This window comes from Centruroides sculpturatus, unplaced genomic scaffold (genome assembly GCF_000671375.1).
Source record: "Centruroides sculpturatus isolate CEXI.00-Female unplaced genomic scaffold, Cexi_2.0 scaffold77, whole genome shotgun sequence".
Taxonomy (NCBI): domain Eukaryota; kingdom Metazoa; phylum Arthropoda; class Arachnida; order Scorpiones; family Buthidae; genus Centruroides; species Centruroides sculpturatus.
This window is the reverse complement of record NW_019384320.1, coordinates 804,742-817,465: the sequence shown is the minus strand read 5'-3', so window position 1 is coordinate 817,465 and position 12,724 is coordinate 804,742. Positions and strand designations below refer to the sequence as shown.

The 12,724-nt window shown below is 30.0% G+C and overlaps 1 protein-coding gene across 1 annotated transcript in view; it reads right to left on the bottom strand.

Moving 5' to 3' along the window:
* The window catches only part of LOC111625300 (UPF0568 protein C14orf166 homolog), a 19,371-nt gene that overhangs the window by 5,036 nt on the left and 1,611 nt on the right, over nucleotides 1-12,724 (bottom strand). Inside the window, 6 exon segments of the mRNA XM_023368426.1 lie at nucleotides 460-494; nucleotides 1,317-1,424; nucleotides 1,527-1,619; nucleotides 7,551-7,650; nucleotides 10,946-11,070; nucleotides 12,298-12,427. Coding sequence (XP_023224194.1) covers nucleotides 460-494; nucleotides 1,317-1,424; nucleotides 1,527-1,619; nucleotides 7,551-7,650; nucleotides 10,946-11,070; nucleotides 12,298-12,358 — 522 coding nt within the window. The 5' untranslated portion in view covers nucleotides 12,359-12,427.

The following is a 12,724-nucleotide window of genomic DNA, read 5'->3' as shown; positions in this document are numbered from 1 at the left end:
GTTTATCCGAATCAATTGGGGACTGAGGTTGTTCAGATAACTTATTTTTCGAATAACCAATTATGTACAAAAAAATATATTAATCTATCCCACATTGAAATTTTTCTCCGTTGTGTGTCGCTTTGCATTGAATTTTCGTCAACGTTAAGCCTAATGTAAACTTTTTAAAATAATAATCGTGGCTATTGTATCATTAAAAATTATTTCTTATTTTTTACAAACAAAATAAATATATTGAAAAATATAAGAACAAAAAAAATTATACTTTAGAAGTTAATCTAGTATCAAAAATGTTCGATTCAGCACGACACACAGTCCTCAGAAAAACACCACACAAAAGTGCCAGTGCTGCCAGCTAAAACACACACATGAACAAAAAAAATATTAAAGTAGCCCAAGATATAGCCAAAGATTGCAGTGCCACAGCACTAGTGAAAATTTAAATTTGCCGATTGGAATTCTTTTGGATAACTGACTTTCAGATAAACGACTCTCTACTGTATGTGTTTTGTCTCATGATTAAAAATGTATTTATTTATTTATTTCACAATAATGTACAGCAATATCATATTGACAATAATGGCTGACCCCTGAATAACAAGCCCAAAGAGTAAAATTAAACATACATAACAAAATAAAAGAACATTTTTGTGAATGGCACGAAAATCAGTGAGTAGATCAAACATAAGAGAGTTTTTACAGATGGATTTAAACCTATGAAGATTCAGAAAGTAAAATTCTTCAATAATTGTAACAATCTTTTGATGCCTGAAGAACAAAGATTTAAACGTAAGATAAACAACGAGCATATGGGGAGTACAAACATGTTGTATCTCTAGAAGGAACACATACAAAAAGAAAAAAGAAATTTAGAAGAGAGAAGACCATTAAAATATTTGTAGGAAAAAATTTGATCAAAATAATCAATACATTTATAAAAATCAGGGAGACCTAGCTGTGTGTGGGTCACCTCGGGAAAATCAGTTAGAGGAAGGTTTGCTAGTTTATTTAAGAGAAGGTAAACCTTGTCCACCTCTAAGAAATTTATGCAAATTTACATCAATTTTTAAATGAAAAAATGTATGATAATTTACAAAAAATATTTATGACATTATTAATTCCTTATCTAATTGAACCTATTTCTGAAACAGTGAAAGATATTAAAAAAAGACATCATCAAATCTAAGAAACAGTATCAATACTTAACAATTTATAACTGCACAATATGATTATACTATTATAATAATAATGTGAGTAAATATGTTGTTTGTATTTATACACATTGTGATATCTTCAAAACCATTTTCAATTTTAGCAGATTAAAACAAAACTTACTTTTAATGTAATTAAATGATTAGGGTGTTGAGTAATATTTAATAATGAAGCCAATGATGCAACTCCAGCTTTAAATTCTGGACTATCAACTATAAAAATTTAAATATTTTACAAAAATTAACATAAAATAATATTTCATATAAATATATTCAAATTAAATAATAATATTTATAAAATAACTGGTAACTTACAATCTAGATTGTCTAAAGGATTCTTCTGTACTACCACAGGAGCATTTATTTTATTTTTAATATTTTCTGAAGTAGCGTCTTTATATTTTTCTCCTAGTAAAAATTTAATAATAATGATTATACAGTAGAGCATCAATTTTCCGAAAGTCAATCATCCGAAAGAATTCCAGTCAGAAAATTTAAATTTTTGCCAGTGCTGTGGCACTTCAATCTTTGGCTATGTCTTGGACTACTGAAATATTTTACGTTTTTGATACTAAATTAACATCTGAAGTATAATTTTTTATTGTTTTTATATTTTTCAATATATTTATTTTGTTTGTACAAAATAAAAAAATAATTTTTAACGATACAATAGTCTTTGTTAGGCTTAACATCGACGAAAATTCAACGCGAAGCGACACGCAACAGAGAAAAATTTCGACATCGGATACGTTAAACTATTTTTTTGTACATAAATCGGTTATCCGAAATATCAGTTATACGAACAACCCCAGTCCCCAATTGATTCGGAAAATCGACGCTCTACTGTATTTAATATTCTAACATATTAGTAAAAATATTCTTATATTAAATCACAAATGGGCAATCCAAATTTGGCCCTATACAAATCAATGATGCTAAAATAACACTTCTATAATATATAAAGTCACAGTTGTTATGAGTAAGCATAAAATTGCTTGAGAGAACAAATCATACAGGAATACAATTAAGATGGAGAGAGAATTATTCCTGTATGATTCATTCTCTCAAGCATTTTATGCTTACCCATAACAATTACAAGAAAAGGCAATCCAGTACAAATAAAAAGTCACAATTAATTTGTTAGTCCTGCTTATACTGTACCTGCTTATGCTTAATATATAATCAACCTGATGGTGCCGTAAACATATTAGCGAAGGTTTTGTTTATAAGACTAACAAGTAATGTCTTAGCATGACCATACATTTTTGTCACTAACAGTAAAGCAGTTCATTCATAAGTAATATTTCACGATGCTTATACATTTTTGATATGAGAAAGAAAATGAAAAGCACATATCATCTTATGACCAAAAAAGATTACTTTATCATATATGTGAACTGCATTTCAATTACAGGAAACTTGCAATTTCAGCAACAAATTAATTTAAACTCTCAATTTCTACTAACTATTCTATAATATGCAAAATTTTGATTCAAAATTTAGAAACAGACAGCTTATACTTCAAGAAATAGATAATCAATTGTTTGAAATGTTTCAAAAATATGAAAGTTAATTAGTGGTTTAACAATTGTTGAAAAAATATAACTTGTCAAAAAAACAACGAATGTTAAAAAAAACATCTTCTCCATGGATGGCTTCATAATTTTAAGCATCATCATCATATTAAACAAATTAAACTGCATAATGAACCAGCATCTATTTTCTATTAGTGATGATCATGAGAAAATACAAAAGTTAACTGAAAAGATCTGAAGTTATAAGTCAATGTGTTTATAACATTGAAACAATGAAAGTTCAAAAAATGTTTACTATTTCCAGTGACAACCAAAAAATTACAGTAAAGTAATTTTGTCTTTATATAAAATCAAAATCTAACTCAAAATAATCACATTTGCTCTTTAAAACAAATATCTATATTTTATAAGCTTTTTGTAGTCAACAGTATAATAATTAAAATAATACAGTGGTACCTCAGGATACGAAATTAATTCGTTCCGAAACTGAGATCGTATCATGAAAATGTCGTAAGGTGAATCATTTTTCCCCATACGATTACATGTAAAACCAAATAATTCGTTCCAACGAAAAAACACTCAAATTAAAGCTAAGTAGTACATTAAAAAATAATAATAAATATAGTAAGGAAAACACTGAAAAGTGCGTTTTGTAGTTGTAAATGTATAAATAACCATAATAGAATAATAATTAATTTTAAAAATATATAGTTTTATTTGCACTTTACTTTTGATAATAGACGAAGGTGGCGGTGTAAACTGATGGCGGAGGAGGGGAAGAATGGAAATGATACTAAAATCTAACCTACATAACATAATGTAACAATAACTTAAAAATAACTTAGAAAAGATTAAAAAAATTAGTGTTGTTTTATATTTTTTGTTTTAATTTTTATTCACTGCTTTTTGCCTTATTTCCTTCACTTTCACCAGCGCTTTCACTGGATAGAGGTGGCTTGGTTAAATATCTATCCAAAGAGGTTTGGCTTTGCCTACTTTTTAAAATGTTTATAAAATGACTTAGGCAAATGCGATTACTCCGAGCAGCAATACGGCCAGTGTGAACCTTTTCGGGATGTTTCTTTTCAATAAAATCAGTCACTTTCTGATAATATCTCAAGATTTCCTTCATTGAGCGAGATCCTTCCACGACGAAGCAAACACGTGGACTGAGACCAATGAACAGAAGTGAATAGAAAATGGCGCTGTGAACTGATGTAACGTCGTATGGTGAGTTTTTGTTCGTATTGTGGAGCAAAAATATGTTCGAATTTCGTGTCGTATCCTGAAAATTTCGTATGCTGGGGCGTTCGTATCCTGAGGTACCACTGTATTTGTAAAACACTATTTTAATTATTATTAAACTGTACTTGAATTTTAAAAAGTTACAGTTTCCCTTACAAAGTCATACTTTAAAAGTTTCAATTCCAAAATTGACTTTAGAAGGTCTGATTGTATTAATAAAGCATAATGGATATTTCAAAAATATTTCTAAATTTATTAATACATTAATTGAAAGATGATTTCAGTTTGTCCTACTTACAAGGAAAACCTGGCAGTTTGTCATCACCAATTTTGACAAAATTTTGTGGTGTATAGTACAGTTTAACCCGATTATAACGACATCGGATGTAACGACAACCCTAATATAACGTCAAATTTTTATCGGTCCCACGATTTTACTATACTAGATAATGTTAAAAAACCCACTTGTAACGACATAAAACCCTGTTTTAACGTCATATTTGAAGAACTCTTAAATTTACAAAATTAAATTATAAATTTTATTTATCAAAGAAAATACTACGTGTTCAGTCAGAGTCCCTTCCTAGAATGATTGTGGGTGGTACTGTCACCACCTGATTCGGTGGGGTGAGATGTGCCACCTCTTTAAACGACGTGACAGTGGGTTAGTCTGCATAGCTCTCATACTCGTGTTGTAGTTTACAATCTAAAATAACTGACTTTTTTTAAGTGAATATTTTTATTGTTTTTTTTAATTGATATACATTAATTTAACCTAAAAGTGAAATATATTGGACTTCATGTCCATTGATAGATAAGCAAGAAACGAGAAAATTATCATCCAGGCGTTAAAACCGAAAGTGCCGCCATTATCGAAACTTGACAAATAAAAATTTCTTATAAAAAATAATTTTTGAAATTTTTAATTACATCATTGTAAATTTAGACATAATAATGTAAAAAAAGTTGATTTAAATATTTAGTTTGCACTTTTATACATACGATATTAAATTAATGAATTTTATAATAGATTCTTAAACAGACTTGATATTTTTATGGAACTGAAATTATGACCCCGCAGATAACGACACTCGGTTATAACGTCAAAAAATTGCCGGTCCCATGGATGACGTTATAAGCAGGTTAAACTGTATTTACTTGTACTTAAACTCTACCAAAGCTGTAGGACCCACTATTAAGACATTCTTGGAAAAATTAGGATAAAAGTTTCCAACAACCATTAATACCAATACAGAAGACTGATTCACGAAGCAGCAGTGTGGCATGGTTAGTTAGAGCATCGCATTTAGAGGCTGTTTTTGGGTTCGATCTCCATATGCAAATTTTTTTTTTAAATTTAATCTCATCATTTTTAAATTTCTTATGTACAATTTTTATGCTTTTGTTGAGGTTTGAGAGTATTACTAATTTTGCTTAGCTGTTGGTTGTGTGATAATTTTTCTCTTTTGTTTAGAATAATTTACTTGTTCCTTTATATTCTATATCCATGGTTCTCAAAGTGTAAGTTGTGACCAAAGGGTTGGCACCAGATCGGCGATGCCCATGTCAGGATCAGTGATGGTAATTCGTTCGTTCACACGTGAGCGGTCGCATGCATGGACACTAGGGGTCCAGGATGGAGACAGCCTGAGAGAGAACGCAGCCAAAAGAAGTGCACACTACAACTTAATTATAAAGGAAAAATACCCGTTTATTTTTGTAAATTATTTACATGTATACATAGCATAATGTGAGAGTTGGACTTGACGAAAATTGGGAGAGAAAATTCATTTTTCGTCTTTTGAAAGTTTTCTAATTTTATTACCAAAGGATGATTGCATCTCTCTCCTTGGAGTCGTTTCCTTTCCCAGGGAACTCATCGAATGTGTCATTGGGAACTAATAACAAAAATTCACAATTGGTGAAAAATGATAATGTGACTTGGAGGTATAAAAGGAGTGACTCAAGGACAAGGGGTCGTCAAGAGTCCAAGAGTTCACTGATCCAGCTTCCTTTCTGACGTGTGTGTGTGTGCGTGCTCTATCACTGACCATTTCATCTGCCTTTCTCCGATCTCCATTCCGATCCTGTTGCCATTCCCGAACCTGAGAAGCCAATGAATTCCCTCCAATGATCCAAGACGATCCAGTACAAAAGACACACCAGACACAAAAAGAGACTAAGACATTGCCACCTCTATGATCTTCGATCAACAACACAACAATCAAGCCACTGATCAAGGTATTTTGCCAACTTGCAGTTTATTATAAACTCTCTCTCTTGATCGTATTCTTTTTTGTTGAATTAAATCGGTTATTTTAATTGTTACCTTGTTACCCTTGTATCTGGCAGATTCACTTTTGATCAGCTGTCTCTCAATTCCCCTCCATCCTGAATTTGGTTGCCTGCACACATGACCACTTGTGCAAATTCCGAAGTTGCAGCCGTTAAGGTTTCTGTGTCTATCCTGAAGACACAGTGGTGTCAGTCCTGATGAGGCACTAAAGAGGTGCTGACCCTCCGGTCACAATAACAGAGTTCCGTTATAGCTTTCAAATAGCAATTAAATTGGATAAAGCTATATAGTGTAACATAATTGAGTATTGAAGTTAACAAATTCCTAGCCAAGAGAGAGAGCTTACATTATTATGCACAATGTGAAATACCTTGATTGGTAGGTTGATTGATGCCGTGGATAGTCTTGACGAAGGAGTGAAAAGGTTTCCACTGAATTGGGTAATACTCCTGGATGGGGCAGTTTTTGGTCTTTTTGGTCAAATGTCCAGTAGATAAACACAGCTATGGTCCGGTGACAGCAGCTGTTGACAGGATCAACAGTAGAACTTGGCTGTAATACAATTGCACCAGGATATGGATAGGCAGATTCTCTTTGTTTTCGATGTTCGTCTTTTATTTTGGGGTCTTCCCCCTTGATTTCAATGCCCCTTTTAGGCAATGTTAAGTTTTTTGATCAATGGATAAATTTCAGATGAAAGTTTCTGGTGACACATACATTCGGAAGATGTGTTGCCTTTGAAATGGAAGTAAATCCAGGCACAGATGCGATCACTTCCTTTCATTTTTAGTGTTGGGAAAATTTTTCTTTGTAGAATATGTGAAATTTAAGCATTATTCTAAACAAATTTGATATATTTTGATATATAAAATTTGATATATATATAATTAATTAAAATTTCCATCTCATCCAGTCTCTCACAACTTTCCTCACAGTTGTGAGAAAAGTTGTGGAAGTAGTAAAAGGTTTTACTACTTCAACACATGTTTATCCCATAGACATTGTACTTTTGCCACTCCACCACAACTAAACCATTGCACCTTTCTCAAATCTCTCTTCAGCAGCATCATCTACAGGATAAGAGCTTTAATTAATTTGCTTCATGAATACTGTGTTTTAACCCTAGCTATTTCCTCAAACTAAACTAATACTGAAACACTCTTTCAATTAATATATAAATTTTCCAAGAATGCTTACTTTTGAAACAATTGTATTTTTTTAAACACCTTCAAATAATATATTTTAAAAATAGACAAAACTTACTGTTGTCACCATAATCCAAACGAACAGCTAATCCAAGAAGCCAATCAATAACAGCAGCTGTATCATCATGGTTAAATGGACATCCTACATCATTCAGATACTGGAAGAGAAATATATACATATATGTTTAGTAATATAAAATGTATAACATACATCATTAATAAATAAAATATTTTAAAATAATTGTAATTGTAAAATAGCTATAATTTATGTAATAATATATCAAATAGAAATCACATGCTTGATATAAATATTCTGTAACAATAAAAATTTTTAGAAATATTAATATTAAAATTATTACATTTTAAAACTTTAATAGTTTTCATTATTTGACTATCAAAAATGAATTATCTAAAATAAATCCTTAAAATGTTATTTTTAGTAATCTAGATTAAATTTTGTATTGTCATTTTTAACTTAATTTCTGTTACTTATAAGTGTTATTAATATTTATAAATGTATTTTTATTTACACTATTTGCTTATTTCAATGATGTTTTTCAATAATTTAAAGCAATGCAAACCAGTTCAAAAACTGAACTAAAGAACCACTGTAATTTACTAAAGTGTTATTTCAGCAACCTGTTAGTGCTGTTTTGCCAAACTTATCACAACAACTTCAGTATATTATAACATTCCTTTATTCTTTTTCAGTACCTTTGACAAAATTTATGCACAGTAATTTAGAAGAACCAAAACAACCATTTTATAAGATAACACATGAGCTTATTTTCAAACATCTTGATTTTGCTTCAGTCTATTTTTTACCAACTAAGTATAAAAACTTGTTTAAATCTTTGCAGCTTTTTTGTATGTTGTAAGTTGACACTAGTAGTCTTATTGTATGCAGATCAACAAGTCTGTTTGCTCAGTATTTACTCAAGCAACCAATTATGTGTTGTATATAGCAAATGCAATTTGCTATATGCTGACACTGTTAATTGTCAAAGGGGTTAGGTGATCTTTGATATTAAAATTTATTTTTTCAATAATTTTATAATATTGAAGGCATTTCATGTAAAGATATTTTGTTAATTTATTTAAATTTTGAATTAAATCAAGTAATACTTATGCAATAAATAAAATAAAAAAGTATCTGATATATATGAATATATGTTGTATAAATAAAATAATGACATTTAAAAATTGAAACACAATATTTCAATTTTTAAATGTACAAACCAAAAACAAACTAGTACTATTATTTGAAAGTCTAAATTTAAACAAACAAAAATTACATGGATTATAGAAATCACTTATTAACTGTAATTAAACATTTTTCAAACCTCAAATATATCATTATATCTTGCAAAATTGACACATTAATGTCTACGAAATGTACAATAAAATCTTAACAATTGGCAAATTATCTATTACATATCCAATCATTATGTACAGTATATAATTAAACATATTGATATGATGTTTATAGCAATATAATTAAAACAAACATTACACAATATTACAACAGTTGGCCAGCTTGTAATGTTGTGTAGTGCTTGTTTTAATTATATTGCTATAAACATCATATCAACATGTTTAATTATATACATAATGATTGGATATGTAATAGATAATTTGCCAATCATTAAGATTTCATTGTACAGTACATTTCGTAGACATGGATGTGTCAATTTTGTAAATATTTGTAAAGAAGCTGATGAGGGACTGTAGGTCCAAAATGCATACTTTTTTGGAAAATAAATTGATGTTCTAAAGCTGATCTTGTGTCTAGAGATGGTGTAAAAAGTTTAGGAATAGAGAGGACAACATAGTGCTCACAAGTATATACTAAGCTAGACCAGAAGCATATTATAGTATTTATTGATTTTATAGAGATGGGTAAATATCACTTTTCTCAAATCTGAACATCAAATTCTAATATTAGATCTCAAATACCCCAAACATTTAGGGAAATTAATTACTTTATATAACTTATTTAGTTAATAATTTATTTAATATTTATGATTTAATTTGTTTTACTTAGTTCAATATATTAATAAAGTGAAACAAAAAGTAAAAAGAAAAACAATTTACTAAATTCTAAAAAATTAAACTTCAAACTTTTAATTTTGACTGAGTTTTAAATTAGCTTTTCTTAGGTACTACATCACAACTACAATAGCTTAGCAAAGAATTGTTCTCATTCAATTTATATGCCTTTGTGTCCTTAATTAAATAATTTTAAGATAAATCGTCAACTAGGACATATCTATTATTAGGACTTATTATACTGGATAACTGGTTCCGCAAATTAAGTAAACAAATTCAGAAAAAGTCTTTATTTATCACCTGTATAAATAAAGACTGTTTTTCTGAATTTGCTTACTTAATTTGCAGAATCAGTTATCCAGTATAATAATAAATATGTCCTAGTTGACATTTTATCATAAAATAATTGTTCTCATTCTCACTTATTGCTAATTTTTATTTAATAAAACAATTCAAAAAATGTTCAGGATCCAGTCTGTTTCTTTTCTTGTCACAAATTAAACTACATGTGCTGAAGAGACACTTTGTACATAGTGGCAGATACAAGGAGATACCATTGACCAAAACAATTTATTTCTTTAAACTTCAAACCATTGTTTTTAAAAACACTTATGACGACAAATATAATTTAACACATCATCTGCAATAGATCATCATGCACATGTTAATAAAAAGTACTTATTAATTATTCAAATATTTTTAATTTTTGAGTTAGTCCCCCTTTGGTTACTTCCAGATATATCACTGTGACTGTACTTTTGGAGATATTTGTAATACAGTATTCAAGTTTATTTTTTATCAACATAATATTCAAAATCCCTTCTAGTATTTGAGTATTTGCACCATCTCTAATTATAACGAAATTTTCTGTAATGTAGAAAAAAATTTTAAAAACAAATTAAATTTTTTTGTTTTCATACAATTGTAGTTGAATTGTTTATCTTTCAACAAAAGTGTTCACATTAGATGCATTCAGACACTTCACAACAAGAATCAAAATGCACCAATATGATTCTGAGAAGGGCCATAGTTCAACAGCTCTAGCTACATTCACAACCCATGATGATAATTAGTACTTCTAGAGTTTGTGTATCTTGATAGTTTGTAACTTGATAGCGTAATGTAGTGCTAGTGTTTGTATACCTTGATAATTTATGCATGTTCAGCATAACACTAAACATGAAATTATCAAGGTACACAAACACAGTATAAGGAAGAAGGGTCTCTACAATAATACTATAAAATTTTTTTAAAGATGAAGCTGATAAATGCAGCTAAAAACATTTGTTATTTCATCAGTTTGATAATCTCTAATCCAGCAAATCAATAATCACTTTATTGTATATGTTCAATTTGGCTGTCTTAATGCAGTTCTATTCAAATATATTTTATATTTATTTATACCTTTGAAAAGCTTTCTTTCCAATTGGTATTTCCAATATTTCGAAGACATTCTCTTTCTTCAATTTTATAATGCCTAATTTTCTGATCTTCTAACCATACAACAAGACTTTGTAAATCTGTAGAGGCTGGAAAATAAATACTTTAATTTCAATACTTTATTACTAAGTAAGAATTAATCTATCTTTAAATTTTAATGCTTTCTACAAGGCAGGTTCAATAAAAAACCAGAAAAGTACCATGAAGAGTTGAGAGGATGAACAATAGCATAGTAATTTTGACACATGAAACTTCAAAGTCAGAAGCAATAGTAAATTCAACTGGCAATCTTGCACTGCACCCAGGTATATGAGTAGAGTTCTAAAGTTCAAAAACAGCCACAGTTCTGTGGAAAATTCTCCACAGCTGCAATCACAACAACGAATGCCACAGAGAATCTTACTGTCATCTTACTGTACACCTGCACTTGTCAATGGATGTCAATCAGTTTTTGTCAAAAATCGGGCAACATTACACTTCTCTTTCTTCACGTCCCGCCGGAGAGGCACCACCATTTTATAGGCCCGTCATCTCACATTCCCACGCATCAAAATGCGTCACAGTTACTATTACCTCTGACTCAGAAGTTTCGTGTATCAAAATTACTACACCATTGCTCACTCTCCCAACTCTAACAGCATTTTTCCAGTTTTTCACGGAACTTATCTCATACACGAAATCATCATTAGTCACATTTCATATTAAATCAATATACAGCAAATATGCAAAACAAATCACATTAAAACATTGCCTAGCGAAGTAGATTTAATACAGACAGAGAAGCAAGCAGACAGTCCATTTCAAACCAAACGGGCTACGTCACCGTCTCACTTACCCAGCCATATTAAAGCTATCTTGCCAGGCAATGCGCCCGTCGAATAAAGCGAGAGAATAGCAAGAATTACGGTTTAATTAGTCATTTATCAGTAAATAATTCACATAAACCGACACGTTTTGTAAACTTACACTCATTGTAGTATAATTATATGCTATAGACATTACACTGAACTTTTAATAAATTATACATTGTGTATTTTACATAGAATATCTTTTTACATAAATTAACTATCTACAATACGAATGTAAAGAAAATAAAAGGTACACCCAATAATAATGGTATAATTCGATATTGATTCCAAAGAAATAATAAATTAGAAATAACGAAAATATTTTATTTATTTTTACTCATTGCTGGTGGCATCAATCGAAGATACGAAATAGAAATCGTTTGTAAATTGACATAGAAATTTTAATATTGTCCGGTCTATACGTAATACCTTAATTCGGATACATATTCTTTAACAGTCATAACTTACAATTTACATCGAAGTCGTCAGTTTTATGAAATCCCAACGCACTTAACTTCCTCTTGAACATCTTCCTCCTGCTCTTCTGCTTTCTTGCCAAATGACGTCACCGATCAAAAATCATTTTAACTTTCAAAATCTTAAATAAAATCAGTTTGCCAATTTAGTGATTCAATTCAAAAAATTATACTACAAATAAATTTTATTTATTTAATTAAAATTAATAAATATTTATCTATTTTTTTAAACTCCTTTCGCCCTGTGGGCACTTAGACGGACTCTTTAAGCAAGCCTATTAAGGATTCGGCCAAACCCACAATGGGGCTGCCGGTTGGTGAGGGACGGGGCCCGACGTATCCGAACGGACCACCCCCCGAAAAATTCCTGGGGATTTTTCGACCCGTTCGGATTCGAACCCGGGTGACCAATATACTGA